Genomic DNA, 16,345 nt, shown 5'->3' on the forward strand with positions numbered 1-16,345 from the left:
AACCAGGCATTGAGCTTTTAAAACATCTCTCTGGCTTTTCTGGGCTCTTCGTGTTCCTTCGAACCCATCTTTCCAGCCATTGACTGCTCACAATCGACACTATGTTGCCTAAATTCCTGCAAAGCAGTTACACTCGCTACAAGAATGACACCAACAGCTTCGCAACCTGGCTACTTGAGGCAGCTAACAAATGCGGCTATCAACCCGAAGACCTTACCTTGACCACGCCTCCAACGACAAATGGCAAAGGTAAGAACGAAAGCAAAGCGGTCAATGCCTCAGTTCCGGCCCAGTACACAACAACGACCAAAGGTCTCCAAGTGCTCGCTGAAGTTGTTGCCCAATCTTCCCTCCCTGTGCCTGAGCCTATCCTCGTCATTGCTAGACGAGCGATCAAGTTGAGGAAGCATGTTACCTCGTGGTTTTTGGGGCAGGGCGACACTGCAAACAACAGACGACACGCCCACTTCATCTCTGCGATGGAGAGGGTTTGCCAGACTCTGGAACGGAAAATAAACGAATCTTCCAACGAATGTCGCAAGAACTCTCCCCCAACCTCGTCCACAGATGATCGTGATCCGGACCTTGACGTCTTCTTGAACAAGTTTGCCGTACTCACCGTTGAGGAGCCTCAAGAATCTCAGCAGGAACGGACAGTCTCCCCTGAATCGCAAAAGATCGTCAAGGTAGAGTTGGTTGAGGAGGGCGAGGATGAGGAAACAGAATCATATCTCGGCCATATGTTCTTCAAGGTGCTCTGCCTGTTCCAGGATTTGCATAATATGCGCGCATTTATTTCCCATACGTGGTCGGAATATCGAGACAGAAAGATCGACCTTATGAACGCGGCTCTCGTGACCGATAGTGCATTGCAACTTGCCCGTGATCTGGTGCAGGAGGTGGTGGACGACTGGGCTGCTTCGACCACTTCGCCCGAGGAAAACCTCCAGGAACTCGTCTATAAAACTGCCTGTATCACCCGGGGTATCCACCCGACTCCATCACCTGAAGTGGGCCTGCCCTATAATAAAGACATGTCAGATGTGGCCGAATGGTGCTATTTGCCAACATGGGTCCTGCTGGAATCGTTCACTCATGCTTTGCAAGATGGTCACCTGCCAGTCTTCAGGAAGGGACATTTCGGCATTTACGATCCTAAGGCAAACAGAGAGGCAATGTCTGCGGGTCAGAAGTTCAATGAAGACAAAATAATTCTTCTCCAACTCTTGCCAGAGTTTTGCATGCTTGGTACGTTTGGTATTGACATGCCTAGCTCGGATCTGGTTACCAGGGGTCTTGTTGAGTTTTGCAAAACCAAGGCGCTCGATCCATGGCTTTGTTTCGCCTCCCAAATCCTGATTGACATCCATCATGTTATGCGTCACAGTACCGTGAGTGCATTCGAGGATCTCCGCATATCTGGACTGCGTATTCAAAAGACCATTGATGAGTACTTCAAGATTTCCAAGACTCACCCACCGCCTCCATTCTGGCCAAAGGAGGGTGATCAAGAGATCAAGAATATCCATCTTGCTGTGGATGCAGTCATCATCAATGACCCCTTCGCAGAGCTACGGTCTGCCAGTCGTACATTTCCAGCCAAGGCTACGGTCGAGAAACATCTACTCCTATCTCAGCATCCCGTTCTCTGTGGTTCGATCTTGTTTAATCTCAACATTCGGATGCAGTCTATTGGTCAACAGCTCATCACTCAGTGGTACGACGTTCAGCAGCTAGCATTCCTATACAATCTTGTGATAATTCAAGCAGCCAAGAACTTGAGCTGGCCTGATATGGAGGCTTTCATCAAGATCCACGGCGAGTCTCATATATTCATTGGGTCTAGACCAAAGAATGCCAGCGAGTCTTTGAACAGACTTGAACTGGCCACAGGCATATCTTCGGTTGCCAGATTTGCCCGCAATTCTCGTACCAAGGCGTATGACTTTCACCGTCCTGATGGCAAGAATCCTCGACTGCTTTCGCCGACAACTACAATTTCAGAAATGCTCCGACCTCAGTATGTGGTGGGCGCTGGCGAAGGTGGTGGTATAAGAAACATTGACCAGGTCTTGGATAAGCTTTCGCAGGAACAAGCTCCCAAACCGACCAGCAAGAGGCTTCAACAATCAAGTCAACAGATAACGTTTGAGAGAAAATGGTCTCATACTCGCAACATCGGCACACTGCAACTTCTCACCCTCTTGAAGGATAAGCTAGCTGAAGAAGAGCCAGTTTTGTTGTTCAATTACTTCGGCATGCATAAACGTTCCATTGAGCTGCTGAGGCTCATAAGGGCGAAAGAGCACCACAAATTTGTCCAATACTTCACAGCAGCCTATATGCCCGACGAGTCCTTCATCTCAAACATCGTGCTTCTGATTCATCATGTGGCTCGAGGCTCGGCAGATGCTTCTCGTGCAATGGGACTTGCGCCCAGAAATGGTGCGGAAATTGGCAGTCGAATGATCATGAGCTGTGGCGAAATCATGAAGGAGTATCTGCAACGTAATGGCGACGTGGCCTGCAAAGAGCTGCAGGTCTTTTGCAAGAATAAAAAGGCGATCCTGGATGAAGCCGAGTACGACAAGGGCAGATCAGAAGAGTTTCAGTACTGGTTCGGCATTGAAGATGCTTTGGATCCGAAGGCCCTTGCTTCGCTTATGACTGGGATCCCAATAGCCTGAGCGCAAACGGTGCCAAATGGGGATGTAGTGAAAGCTGGGGTTTTACTGGACTGTTGAGAAGCAATTTGTGTCTTGCTAAGCGTTAGGGAAAATAGAAGCTCAGGCCAATCTATGGTGGCGTGTTGGCATCTATGGTGACTAGTCAATTGTTGCCTATATACGTTCTACTTTTCTCCATTGTTTCGCACCGTCGTCCTCCTCTCCCCACCAGCGAGGCCTAACAGATTTCCGTATTTCAGCGTGTTCATGGTGGCAGCGTACTGGCCCGACGAAGGTGAGACTGTGAGAATCATTGCCGAGTAGCTGTCCTTTGCATCGCTGCCTTGGAAGTGACCACGAAGCACCATTGTCAGCGGAGAAGACCGATACGGAATACGGGCTTGCTTTGATGCCCTCGCGCGGATGACTTCCTTAAGAGCGAGGAGGTCGGTATTGATCTGCCGGCCTTCGCGTTGCTCCTGGGGAGTCTGTTTCGGCCTGGGAAGAGAGGGAGCCGTCTTGTCATGATAATACTCCGATCCGGCCAAATCGACAAAAGTCAGCTTTCCCCCAAGGCATGGTTTCTGGCATGATGCAAAGACTTCCTCGACATTTTCCTCCGCCTTCTTCACGTACGACTCAAACTTAGCTTTCTCCGCTTCCGCCGCGTCGATGCTAGCCTGGTCAATCTGATAATCTGGGTTCGGAACGTATTTTCCCTCTGGCGTTTGAATGAACCCCTTGGAATTCTCGGCCAAGTATATGTCGGTGGCACGCTTCGCAACCGGGACTAATTCGGATTGTCGCTCGATGACAGCAGCGCGTGCATCGAGTAGGCCTCTCGTAACAATCTCAAGCTCCAGGACTGCGTGCGTGCGGGAACTTTGGTTGTGAACAGTCGAAGTTCCAGTCGCTCGCAGCTCTAACCCATTTAGAAGCTCTTTTCGAAGTTCCTCGAAGGTCCAGCACGCCTTGGTGACGATCGGCTGGACCCTGACCCGGCCATCCTCGAACACCTCCGTCTCGCCACGGATGTGTGTCTGTCCATCGTACCCTTCGCGAACATGGCACTTGCAGTGTCCATTGAGAAGGTCGAAAGCCGTATTACCCCGGAGCTCATACATGCGGAGTCCAATGCCTAGTTGCGAAGCTGTGTCGTCGTCCTGTGCGTTGAGGTCCTTCAGTACTTCGCTGAGATGGCGAGCCGCCGATAGACATAGCCCGAATTCGTCCACATTCTCGAAGTCATATCCAATGATTGTATGCGATTTACCGCTCCCCGAGTGACCGTACGCAAAGAAGTTGCACGAACCGCCATCGAGGACTTTCGAGAGCACGGGAGCTACTGTGGCATCAAAGACAGTCTTGTTGTTGTCCCCGGTTTCAAAGACTTGTGTGAATGCGGCTCCACTTTTCCATGGGCGGTCGCTGGAGTTTGTTGAAGCCAAAGCGATTGATAACGGAGAGTTGCTGCGCTCCTCGTACTGTCGCTTGATCTCTGGTTTAGTCCGTTCATCGGCTGGGAGTGGTCGCCATCTGGTGAACACGTCGAATAGCTGCATATCGAAGATGGACTGGTAACTCTGGAGGAAATTTTTGAGTCGAATAAACCGTTTTCGAGTAAACTTAGCAATGAACGGATCTTCAGGAGATGATACCCAGTACAAGTAGTCGTGGCTTCTTGGGTATTTATGTGCCCATCTGGACTGCACGAAATACGTAATAATATCAACGCCCACTGAGTTCCGCTAACAGGTTGATCGGGTCTGGACCCGAACTAAGATGCTGGTTGGTCGGCCCGTTGACAACGTCCAGCCTAGGCGCTGCTACGTTGGCGTTGGCTAGGCAACAATCAACCAGATGAGGCTATACACAAGCCTGGTGGAAATCCACCGGATGCTCTCCGGGATTTTTGATTATTATGAGGCAAGAAGACAACATCAATCAATAATAAGCACTAGATCCTGTTGATGCACACGTGGCCGAGGAGGACACCTATCCTTTGCTGGAGTCTCGTCAACTGAGCCAGATTCGTCCATAGTACTAGGGAGCAGTGCTGTTTACGACATGGATTTTCAGACCCGGTCTTCACAGTATTGGAGGGAAACAGCCGCAAGACCCACCATAATCCTTCCTTCGCGTCCCTCATAGCAGGCCATGGGGTCAATTGACCCAAAGGCAAGACATAGCTATCCCAAACAGGCAATACGCTCAGTACGGACGAGCTTGTGGAAGGTCCAGCCTATATTCTCGTGCAACCTCTCATTCTAGACGGGTATGGAAGGGAGGTGTTGAGAGGGGACCAAATTGAGAAAGTGGCGAAGACATGCCGATCTTAGTTTTCACGCCTCATGACATTTGGGATCAATCAATCGCTCGACATGATACCAACCCGGTGTAGCCCGCCTCAGACCCAGGATGTCGTCGGGCCCTGACCGAGAGACTCATACACTTGCTAAAACCAGAAAAGTGAAGGGGCCGGGAGTATTGACGACTATCCACGACACCGGACATCACGTTCGGTGGAAGGTGGTTGACTGTGCACGCTTCGCTTGAGTGTCAATAGGGGTTGTTGCATCAGGAGATACAGTCCAAGTCAGCGCACGGTAGTACCTTGTGACTCCGCGGCGAGATGAACGTGCATGGCTGGTTGGAGCCAGTCCAGCGTTGTTAATGCAGTAATCCCGTGCTCTGGTGCATTTGATTGCTCCATAGTCTCTGTTATGCTTTTCTGATCATCGTGATGTAGATTCTATATACCGAGAAGCATGTGACGTGCTCTTCACTATACACTACGTACTTCGTTCAATCAACTCCTCACCTCCTTTCGCAGTTGTCCATATTCTTCTCGCTACCCAGCACGGAAGGTTCTACTGGGGCTTTGGGTCAGGAAATATAATAATACTGGCAAGAACTGTGAACATTGAAACTATATACCAGACGTGTACCCTTGCGACGCGCTGGCGGCTGCAGAATTTGTGATATACGGTATCGGGAACATGGCTCTCTTTGGTGAGCAGAACAAGTCCACTGAAATCAGGGAATCCTGGAGCCCGGATTATGCATCGGAGCAGGACATGCATCGGGGCAGCAGATAAAGGCTTCCATCCTTGAGACAACCTCTCAATGGTTCAATAAGCGTGAAAGCTATATCAACTAGTAACTAGCCAACAGCCGAAAAGGTACTCATTGGGTCTTGAAATAGACTAGGGATATATACTGTCGTCCATAACTTCATGCTTTTGCTAGTTCTTACAGATCAACAAATGGATTGTTTCGTGTGTATTCTTGGTTGTGACATGCGTGATTGAGACTGTGATCGGAACAGCTCCATACCCATTGGACCCGCGGTGGGGAAGGGGGTGGTAGAATAGTTTTTATATGACATTATGGTACATGAGTATAGAACGCCAAGTGACAGCACGGTGCAGGTACATACAGCGTTATGACAAAATTCAAAATATGTATTGGACTCCCGAGTTGAAGATGTAATGACATCCGAATGGCCCTTCTATCGTGAAGTCATCAATTAAAATAGCTTGATTATATGGGTTACGTCCCTTGTAATAGAAGTTATCGGCTTGTTTTCGGGGCAATTGACGCGGAAGCCTCATCGTGGCCGTCAGACTGTGGTGGCTTCTCCGGTTCCCCTGCGAGTCGCGTGTAGTCACCAGGACCCTTGCAACCGTTGGGGACATAGAATCGCCTATCAAAGCGACTGAATGTCAGGAGTGAAAGGACGAGGATCTCGCACGCAAAGTTAAAGACGTAGAAGGAAGCCTTGGAGTGAAACCATGCCGGATGCGACGCTGGCCGAGGAGGACTCCACGCTGTGCCGCACTTGAAACCCGCAATCAAAATGCATATGCAGGTGGACAGGCCGACGATCAGGGACTTGCTGGTCATGCTTCCCTGTCCAAATGACTCTTCATCGGTGGAACGTGGCAGGAGGAACGCAGCGGCGAGGTGAACCAACGGGACGCAGGTGAAGACGAGGAGATAGGTAATGGCGGCTAGTTGAATATCACGACATTGGTGCTTTATATGGAGGTTTGTTGTTTTCATCGAAAGCACGACACTGGTTATGACCATGGCCAAGGCGCCGACGATGAGGCCATACAAAACTTTGTATCCGGCACGAAGGACCGGATTCCAACCAAGCCGAGGCTGTTTGGCTCGGAGAATGCGTTGTGAGAGTATGGTGTTGATAATGTACACCAAAAGAACGCCGGCGTTGACGAAGATGCTAGCGGCTATGGCGAGCGAGGTGTTGTGCGGGATGGTAGACCAGACGATGCGAAGGACAAGAGTCGTAAGCCGGGCCATACAGAAGCCAAACAGAAGGGCCGACAGGACGAACTTGTGGCCTCTTCGAAGGTTCATCCGGAAGATGGTCATGTTTGTAACAGCGAAACCGGTGTAAAGAGCGAGAAACACGGCGCAGATCGGTATATCTGGGACGGTGGCGGGCACTCCGCCCACGGTGGCCGTCGCGGACTGTGCAGGGGGGAACTGAGGCATGATGCAGGTACACACCTGGTTCAAGCGATGCCCTCTATTCGAGCAGCAAATCGTCAGGGTTCATGGTGGTGATGGATGCCCAGCATGCGCACATTTTATAGAAGCCGCCGATGTTGCACAGACAGTCGGAGAGTCGGAGCTTAAAAGCGCGAGGAGCCCGTGCCGATCCAGCCTTTCCTTTTTGAGAACAGGGTCCCGGCAAATAAAAGCAGATGCCCGGCCGGGGTTGAGTCCGAGACCGAGCTAGAGACTAGTGGTATGCTGATCAAGGGGCATCCCCTGACATCGGATACGAAGTGCTTTACTGGTAGGTAGGCCATATGACAAGCGAATAAAGGAACCCTATCCAGGTGGCTTGTCCTGCTCTCCTTTCATATTAATATGTCTTGTTGACAATCAGGGTTATTACGGAATTTCCTAACAGCTGTTTGTTTGTAGGTATTTCCCCAGTTAGTATCTAGGTAGTAATGTCGGGTAGTTTCTGGGGAATGTGGAGACAGCTTAGAGGCTGCGAATAGCCTCATCCTTTCCATAACTGTCATGCCATCGATCATTTTACCATGCACCAGGAAGTCTGGCCTCTCTGCCGAGTTAAACTGAAGAGTTGTTGAACTACAAGAATAATACTTCGTTTAACACCGTTATGTATCATCCCTTGATCTGACGCATACCGTCTGGGCCATGTGGACAGCTGGCACTACTCTGATTCTTTCTTCGTCGCTTCTTTGGATCCCAAGCCACAGAGTTACGAGGTTTCTGATATTTTTCTCGCTTGGATTGAAATGATAATTCTTGAAGCAGCCACCGCATGGCCGACCTGGTACATGGCCTCGTCCCCGACCGAGATCACAAGCGTCCTGATATATATACAAGAATTGTTAGCTTTAACCCACTGTAGGTACAACACCCCATCTCTACATTCTGATACCATGAAACCAATGGGTGTCCGGAAGTCTCGGTAAAGTTCTGTGCGATCTCATCATGACATCGTCCTTTTGCCACCTCAGCAGCCATTAGCTTTTACCCGCCGTGTGCGAAGTATGCTTCCCGCTGCCTCGCTATATCCCATCAAGCACCCACATCGAATCGTTTATTCCGTGGACATACTTGAACTACAGACACTATGGCCGGGGGTCACATTAGCGACGCAGTGGTGAAAGACCACCAGGAGATCTTGGCATGTTATAATCGGATTGTCTCCTCTACCGACCGAGACGAACAGGTCCGGTTCCAGAACCTGTTCACCTGGGACTTGGCGCGTCTCCTGGTTGCCGAAGAGCTAGTCGTTTATCCTGCCTTGGAGAAGCATCTCCCCGAGGGGGCCGCGATGGCCGAGAAGAATCGCAAGGCGCACCAAACCGTAAGTCTGTTCACTATGAAATGGACGTCCAGGCTAATGGATTATCAGGTCAAGGAGGAGCTCAAAACCTTTCAGAATCTAGACCCGTCAAATGATTCCTTTATCCCAGCTATCCAGGCGTTGATGAAGGATATGTCACAGCACGTCCAGGACGAGGAGACAAACGATCTCCTGCAGTTGGAATCTGTCCTTACCGACGATCAGAGTGATCATCTTCGTAAGTCATTCAACCGCACGAAAATCTTCATGCCTTCCCGGGCCCATCCGCATGCCCCGAACAAGCCTCCGTTTGAGACTGCAGTGGGACTTTTGACGGCGCCTTTTGATCAACTGGGTGACCTTCTTCGCAAGTGGCCACAACATGCATAGCCATATGCAGTACGGTTTGGCGAATGTATGTACCTCAGAACTGTTCAATAGCAATTAATAATATATGCGACTGTGGAATGAAATGTTGATGACAGTGCATTGAGACGTAGATGACATGTCCGGATCCAATGCTACTGACCCCTAGTTCCGTGGACAGTGAAATGGTTCATGTGCATCTTGATCACCTTACCCAGGGATACTGTCACATATGTAGTAATTCGACTGTCATATACATTCTAAGGTCGTTCCAATCGACTGGAACAGGTAACACATGTTCCACGCACCTGAGCCCCGCAAGCTGGGGCGAGCCTCCAGCGCATGACGTTACACGTCCTGTGGCTTGTGCAGGCTCACTTTTAATGAGGCTGCCCGAGGAGTATTGTGTCAAAATGTCCCGTCTACTGTCCGTTCTTCCTGGGTGCAACTGATCCGACTGTAATTACAAAACACTTATATTAGTACTAGTAAGCCGAACAACAGACTGAGAGAAACAACTCAAAAGCCACTGTATTATATCCACTGGAAAACGTATACATAACCGGCAGTACAAGATGCTACCTAAGAAACAAACAATATCAACATGCTAAACGTGAGTTATTCTAGTTTCAACATAACCATTAATTTCCCCAGATCAACCATCGACTTGTTTCCCGGTCAATGACCCATAATTTATACACCCGTACTTGGTGAAGCACAAATCTCCCTAGAACTTGCGAGCCAAGTGCCAGGCCTTGGACTCCTTAGGAACATGAGTAGATTGTGTCCCCGAGGGCTGGTATCCACTGGCATGTCCGCGGGTGTGCGTCGGATAAGTCCCAGTACCAATGGGCCGCTTCGTTGTGGTCGTCAGAGTGCTGGTCTGTGCCGAAGTCTGGGGACCCGTTTGAGTCGCCGTGCTGTTCGATCCGTCGGTGAAAGGCGGGATGATAATAGTAGTTGTGCGGCCTTCGGTGTTGGTGTAGGTGATAGTCTCGCAACGTTCACAGGGTCCGCTGCCACCACCGATGCCAGGCTTCTGGGTCACCGTGGCTCCATTTCCATTATTGTCGTTTCCAACAGTGACGGTTACGGTTGCAGTCACGGTGGGTTGGATAACACAATTGCTGGCACCACCGGGAAGACCGGTCACCACAAATGTAGGGATGGAAGTCGGAACCGTAGTCGGGTAACAAGTTGTAGTCTCCCATACCGACGCGGTCAGCCACGTGCTGTAGTAGGTGGTGCCTCCGTTGGTTCCGATCGGTGTCGAGCATGGCTTGAAAGTGGTGCTCGTGATGGTATCCGTGACCGTTGTCACCAGGCCACCTCCAGTTCCGGGTCCATTGCCGCTGTCAGTGGTCGTAGGGTGCGGACCGGTAGTAGTATTAGATGTATGGTGCTTTCCCCCGTAGCCGCCACTAGATCCAGTGGGCAGAAGAGTGTGTGTTGGACGGTAGGAAGGGGTTGTGGAATTGCGCGCATGGTATCCTGGCAGAGCCAGAGCTGACCCGATGAGCGCCGAGAGCAAAAGAAGACTGAGATGCATGTTGGAGCGGATAGACTAGTGATATTGATGAGCGGGCGGTTGAGTAGGGCTTGTTGACACTGGACAGACGAGTGTGTGTGTCCTTATATACTCCATCCAGGCATCGGAAATATCATCCGCCACAGCTGTCAGTGTCAACTAGGCCGACCCACTAAGGCCCTGGACCCTGGACCCAGTGAACTGAAGGGTTTTCTGTGCTATTCATAGCTCCGGCCTGACCGGCCTTTCTAGACTCCTTGAGACTATATTACCGCCAATGATACCGGCGGCTGAGACAGTAATCCAGGAATGACGGAATACCTAATCATTCGCAAAACGTGAAATTCTACAGCCTCCACGATGAATAAAGCTGATGAAATGCAAATTCGGAGCCGAGAGAATAAAAATAGCCAGGATTGTGTGGGCGCGGTAAGACATTGTTAAGCCATCCGTGGTTCCGTACTTCGGCATCATCCTTATCGGCCGTTGTGGCGAGAACAATGTCTTAGGCCGAGCACAACGGCTTCGTTTATTGTCCTGTGTGTCCTCCAGTTATGCCGACGTCATGACATTGTCAGCTTATGAGTTTCTATTCTTGGGTCTCAGCAGCAAGCGAGGTTCGGTGATTCAGTTTTCCTCCTGACTCGTAAGGCCTCCAGTGCCGAAATGTCATCTCCATAAGCCGAAGCCCTATATGTCCGGATCATGGAAGATATCTGACGAGATCATGGCAGGGCACGTCAACTAAGACCATCATGTCTTACCCACGACTCCAGGAATATCATCAGGCCCACGGCTTAGATTAGAATCCGCGCCGAAGGATCCGTTAATCATATGAACGGCCCTCTGGATACAGGACATTGGGATTATTCTCAAATATGCAGCTATCGTACAGGAGTAGAGAGGGTATCAAGTGACCGGATGACTTCTCGCCATATTATTCGATGCAAGACTGTTCATAATCCCATCCGTATTTGCGATGCACATTCTCGAGGAACTGCACCGCACTATCAAAAGCCTCTCGTCGAGTTTGCTCGTCTATGACCGCTGATGGAACTGCGAATTGTTAGTGTTATGTCACAGACGCAAGCAATCACCGTAACCTACGTTCCAGCCAGCCATGAATTTGGCCATCGAAAAGTTTGCTTTGCACTGTATATCGGCGCTCTCCGTGTGTCCGTTGGCCCCCCTCGTTAGACTGCATGCTAGAACCTGTTTGAGAAGACGTTCTATCATCTTCTGCCCGACCCCAGCCGAGGCGGTTCAGTTTCTCTGCATCTTCTTGCAGTCTCTTCACAAAGGCGGTTTGCTCCGCGAGCAGGATATCCACCGTCGGTATTATGAAAAGCATGTCTGGTGGGAGGCTCTCAATATCGGCCACTATAGGGCTCAAAAAAGGATTCTGCATCTCTTGAGCACGCTTCGGTCCGGCGTATGCATCGAATAGCGGCTGGAGAAACGACAACGGATCCCAGGTGGGAAATCCGGCTGGCCTGGGTTTTTCCCAGGGCGGAAGACGTAGATCAACCTTTTCAAATAAGCATTGGAATTGCCAATCGATAGCTACACACGATTTCATAATACTCACAACAGCATAGAAAGTGACAGAGCCCTTCACCGCGCACTCGGTTCCCGCCAAGGCCTGGCTCAAGCCCAGCGCCAGGTTCCCCCCGGCGGAGAAACCACTAACCGTAATCAAATGAGAGTCAAGATTCCAAATCTCAGAGCCTTGCTCCACCAAATAAGCCGCTACATCCTGGATATCCTCATGGGCCACGGGAAAGGTGTGACAGGGAGCAAAGCGATACGACGTGGAGACCACAACGGCACCCGTGGATTCCGCAACACGCTCGCAGAATCGGGCGTCTCCTTCTGGGAGACCGCCTATGAACCCGCCTCCGTGGATGTTGATGTGTAGCGGTCGTGGGCGGGAGGTGTTGGCAGTCTTTGGTTGGAAGATCGCTGCGCGCACAAACTGGCCCGGGTGTCTTTTCAACGGGATATAGTGAATAGCATATTTATTGGATCTGATGTTGGGAAGCCACTGGATGCATTGAGTGAGAAAGGCGATGGGTTGGAAGCCAAGGAGGCGCCATCGGTACGAGAATGACAGGCCTGGGCAGAAGAATGCGTCGATGAAGGGCCGAAAGAAACTGTGCAGTAGAGACATCGTCGATGCTTGTGCAAATGATGTCTAGTACTATTTTCTGGGCTTCCTTCAGAAGGTAGACGATGGTACAACGCTTGTCAACTCGAGGTGCAGCGCTAGAGATGAGTCAGTTGCTGTCACGGGGAGCTCGTATTTCGCTCGCATCCCCGCTCACTACTGTCTCAGTACCTAATTAACCTCGTGTTTTGCGGTGAAACATTGGATTATAATCCATTAAGTTGGAAAACACATTAGTAGAAGAGAAACTAGAAAAGGAAAACAGATGCTAGCAAAATCCACCGCCAAATCCTGAATCATGACGGCAATGAGAGAACAAACGCTCAAGAACCAAAGTGAGGAGCATTGAGGAACAGCCCCATGAGGATACCGCCCAGCGTTCCAGCGATGGGGATAGTCATAATCCACCCGAACATGAGCAGTCCAACTCGCTGCCAGTTCACTGCTCGCAGGGAGCCATTACAGAGACCGACGCCGACGGTAGCACCAGTGATGCACATGGAAGTGGACACGGGGAGAGAGTATTGGGAAAAGACAAGGACGGTGATGGCGGCACCCATTTCCATAGAGGAGCCTAGAGTGCTGTTAGAAACATCAAAAGAACACCGAAGATGGCGGAAAGCTTACCTCGACTGGGCGAATGGTACGTGATCTTGTTGCCCATAACTATTGTGACATCTGTTAGTGCTGGTCGTGGGAAAAAAACAAGGATGCATAGCACATACCCTTCATGATGTTGTATCCATAGGTAATCAAACCCAGCGAGATCATTATGGCTAGCACGGCCAACTGCCAGACGGGAACCGGGGCTTTCGAGGCCGTGGCATCGCCGGTGCGCCAAGCGGAGTAGAGGACAGCCCACGGCCCCACCGAGTTTCCAATATCATTCGCACCGTGAGCAAAAGACGCGGTGCAGGCCGTCAGAATCTGAACAAAGGAATAGGTATGCTCGACTTCGTTGGGGTATTTCTCAGCCTGGGCGTACACGCGCTCCATGCGAGCAGCTTCGGGAGTGCCAGAAATACCCGCCTGGGCGGCGTGGATGTCGTAGTGCATGCCGTACAGAGCGCCACAGACAATCATGGCGGGAATGCGCTTGGCTAGAATCTTCAGGTTGTGTAGTTCATAAACCTCTCCTGCACCCATGGGGTTGTCATGGAGCACCCGCATGGCCCAGCCAAGCGGGCCGCGGCCCTTCCGCAGTCGCGCATGGAACCGTTCCTCTCCTTGGGCAAGGAGCTCTCGGTACGTGAGGGGAGCGGCCTCCACCTGGACGAGTCTTTTTTCCGTCTGCTCCGACGACTCCATCGTCGACGCCGGGGGGCTGATGGACTCCTTGTCGAGATCATGCTCCTGAACCACGGCGTAGTCGGGGACGAGCGCGCGATCAGCCTCGATGGGAGCGGGGCGATTCCAGAGCAATGGACCCTGGATGACCATCCACCACTTGACACTGTTATCCTTCTTGATGACGCGCGCGTGAACGAACGGAACGAAGAAGATGGCCGACAGGAGGGCCACGCCGCCTCCGGTGCCCATAGTGACGGCGGCGACATACCAGCCGGGCTTGGAGGTCAAATGGAGGTTGGGAGAGCCCTTGTAGACGATGGAGAGGGTACAGATGGTTCCAGCGATGAGGAAGAAGAATGGTGAGGTGTAGACGGCCCACGGAACGGGATTCTTGCGGATGTGGACAATGAGCTTGATGAGCATGAAGATGGCGGCAGCGAAGCCCCCAGAGATGACCGGGGCCATTCCGAGGCCCGCGAAGATAGCACCGAGTCCCTTTCCTTTGTTCCAGCCCCACTGTACCTCGGACGCGCCGACCGTAGCAACACCGACGCCCGCGACGGCGGAGATGAGAGAGTAGGTGGAGGAGACGTGCGTGGAGTGACGGGTACACCACATCACCCAGGACGAGGCGGCGGCCAGCGCACAGGCGAAGGCCAGCATCTGTACGCCAGCATCCCCGCGGAAAGCCGAGTTGGGAATGATGCCATTCTTGATGGTGTCGGCGGTGCGGGCGCCGACGGTGATGGCACCCAACAACTCGAAGACGGTGCCGCAGACCATGGCCATAGGGTAGGAGATGGATCTGGAGGAGACACTAGTGGCCCAGGAGTTGGCGACATCGTCTGTTGTTGGTCAGGTGAGAGCCTGGAGGTATGTCCATGAAGATGAGGTGGTTGCTTACTGGCACCATTGTTGTAGGCATCCAACATGGCAAACAAGGTGCCGATGGCGAAGACGTAGGTATACTCCGTGAGCACCATCTTGTTGGAATAGTGGTGGGAGGGGTGGGAGAGAGCGAAGGAGAAGGATGAGGAACAGAACGAGGGAAGAAGAGATGAGACGAGACGGAGGATGGTTTATAAGGAATCGACCAGGCTGAGTTCGTATATTGTCACGAACGACGAAGCGAGGTGGCGTAAACTACTGTCCGACGGCGTCTCGCATGGTCAGACGGGGGTGCAGGAAGACGCAGGAAGGCGCAGGGAGTGACATTCTAGAACGGAGAAAAGTTGATAGTGGGAGAACGATTGGATGTACGGAGTAGAGGCCTGTCACGTCAGGGCCCGTCATCCGGGCCACCCATGGATGCTACTTGAGGCAACAGCGAGAAGGTCATTCTAGTGTTGACACAATGAGCTGATTCCGACACATGTGGTGGTGAACGTGGACGGACTCTCCGCGAGGATTCGCTGTACCGCGAGAGGGACATCTTGATCGTGTGCCTGGATGCAACACGGCAGCTCTTGGCACTGAGCTTCATCGGGCGTTCGATGGCCTTGGCGGGCCTTGGCAAGAGCGGCACACCTGCAGTGATTGGGAGGACCGGACAGAACCCCGGGTGCGGGCCAATAAACAGGACCGAATGGCCCACGTGTGGTCTTGGCATCAAGCCTTGTCGGGAATGCTTGGACAAGGCTTGACTGCTGATTTGACCCGGAAATCCCGCACTCCTCGTGGGCGAATTGCGGCATCAGATTGGTCAGTACGGAGTATACGAGTATGTCTTCCGGAGTACCACCTTAGGTAGGTTAGGTAGGTACCAGGGAGTGGTGAGGAAGGAGGGCACGTGCGTCTACAATGCAAAGTATATCATGTCGTCACGTTGATGCTTTCCTCATTCGTTAGTATCTGCAATGGGGGTGACTGTTATATATATCTACGGAAAAGCTATACCTAGAACTGGCCTTAGGACTATAGCCCCACGACCATGAATATATATAGACTATTGATGTACGCAATGGTCTCTTGCAACTCCGCTGTGCTATCCGATGAGCGATCTCATCTCTACTTCGAATCTGCATCAGACTCCTTCTTGCGTTAGTTCTATGCACATTCACTAGAATATTATGCAACCACTGCCTCCTCTTCTATCGCACGCGACGGAATCTCGCGCTTACTTACTCAGCCGACACTAATTCCGCCATACTGGATCTAGCATAATGTCAACCAAAATGACCATTACACTACCAAAAATGGGCAACCCACTTAGTGGTATGTAAGGTGTAATATATGGCTGTAGATGTGGTTTGACACATAATATTGTACTATCGATAGTGGATGGTAATTGAGCTCGTATAACGCTAATATACGACCTCGCCAATGCAATCTATTCATTCCTACCACTTTCATTTCGTGTCACCCTCCCTCGCGTAGAATAAAATGTGAAAAGCCCTCTACTCCTTACCAAACTCCATCTTCAACAGGCAAATCCTCTCCGTACTGACCGTCCTCTTCGGTGTGGCTTA

General features: G+C 51.3%; 7 protein-coding genes across 7 annotated transcripts; 2 read left to right on the forward strand and 5 right to left on the reverse strand.

Moving 5' to 3' along the window:
* Positions 1 to 101: 101 nt before the first annotated feature.
* ATEG_01011 (uncharacterized protein) lies at positions 102 to 2,152 on the forward strand (the record flags this gene model as incomplete). Its single annotated transcript, XM_001208376.1, has 2 exons — positions 102 to 2,049; positions 2,091 to 2,152. 2 exons carry the CDS (start codon positions 102 to 104, stop codon positions 2,150 to 2,152), a joined length of 2,010 nt encoding a protein of 669 aa, XP_001208376.1.
* A 664-nt stretch (positions 2,153 to 2,816) lies between these two features.
* Positions 2,817 to 4,228, reverse strand: ATEG_01012 (kinesin family protein; the record flags this gene model as incomplete). The annotated part of the gene is made up of 2 exons (XM_001208377.1): positions 2,817 to 2,825; positions 2,969 to 4,228. 2 exons carry the CDS (start codon positions 4,226 to 4,228, stop codon positions 2,817 to 2,819), a joined length of 1,269 nt encoding a protein of 422 aa, XP_001208377.1.
* A 2,011-nt stretch (positions 4,229 to 6,239) lies between these two features.
* Positions 6,240 to 7,187, reverse strand: ATEG_01013 (uncharacterized protein; the record flags this gene model as incomplete). The annotated part of the gene is made up of 1 exon (XM_001208378.1): positions 6,240 to 7,187. One exon carries the CDS (start codon positions 7,185 to 7,187, stop codon positions 6,240 to 6,242), a length of 948 nt encoding a protein of 315 aa, XP_001208378.1.
* A 1,123-nt stretch (positions 7,188 to 8,310) lies between these two features.
* ATEG_01014 (uncharacterized protein) lies at positions 8,311 to 8,916 on the forward strand (the record flags this gene model as incomplete). The annotated part of the gene is made up of 2 exons (XM_001208379.1): positions 8,311 to 8,547; positions 8,596 to 8,916. 2 exons carry the CDS (start codon positions 8,311 to 8,313, stop codon positions 8,914 to 8,916), a joined length of 558 nt encoding a protein of 185 aa, XP_001208379.1.
* Positions 8,917 to 9,619: 703 nt separating this feature from the next.
* On the reverse strand, positions 9,620 to 10,441 carry ATEG_01015 (extracellular proline-rich protein; the record flags this gene model as incomplete). The annotated part of the gene is made up of 1 exon (XM_001208380.1): positions 9,620 to 10,441. One exon carries the CDS (start codon positions 10,439 to 10,441, stop codon positions 9,620 to 9,622), a length of 822 nt encoding a protein of 273 aa, XP_001208380.1.
* A 916-nt stretch (positions 10,442 to 11,357) lies between these two features.
* ATEG_01016 (uncharacterized protein) lies at positions 11,358 to 11,771 on the reverse strand (the record flags this gene model as incomplete). Its single annotated transcript, XM_001208381.1, has 2 exons — positions 11,358 to 11,476; positions 11,528 to 11,771. 2 exons carry the CDS (start codon positions 11,769 to 11,771, stop codon positions 11,358 to 11,360), a joined length of 363 nt encoding a protein of 120 aa, XP_001208381.1.
* A 1,139-nt stretch (positions 11,772 to 12,910) lies between these two features.
* On the reverse strand, positions 12,911 to 14,860 carry ATEG_01017 (inorganic phosphate transporter; the record flags this gene model as incomplete). The annotated part of the gene is made up of 4 exons (XM_001208382.1): positions 12,911 to 13,161; positions 13,215 to 13,253; positions 13,313 to 14,722; positions 14,782 to 14,860. 4 exons carry the CDS (start codon positions 14,858 to 14,860, stop codon positions 12,911 to 12,913), a joined length of 1,779 nt encoding a protein of 592 aa, XP_001208382.1.
* Between the last annotated feature and the right edge of the window lie 1,485 nt (positions 14,861 to 16,345).

This window comes from Aspergillus terreus, genomic scaffold, assembly GCF_000149615.1.
Source record: "Aspergillus terreus NIH2624 scaffold_2 genomic scaffold, whole genome shotgun sequence".
Classification (NCBI taxonomy): domain Eukaryota; kingdom Fungi; phylum Ascomycota; class Eurotiomycetes; order Eurotiales; family Aspergillaceae; genus Aspergillus; species Aspergillus terreus.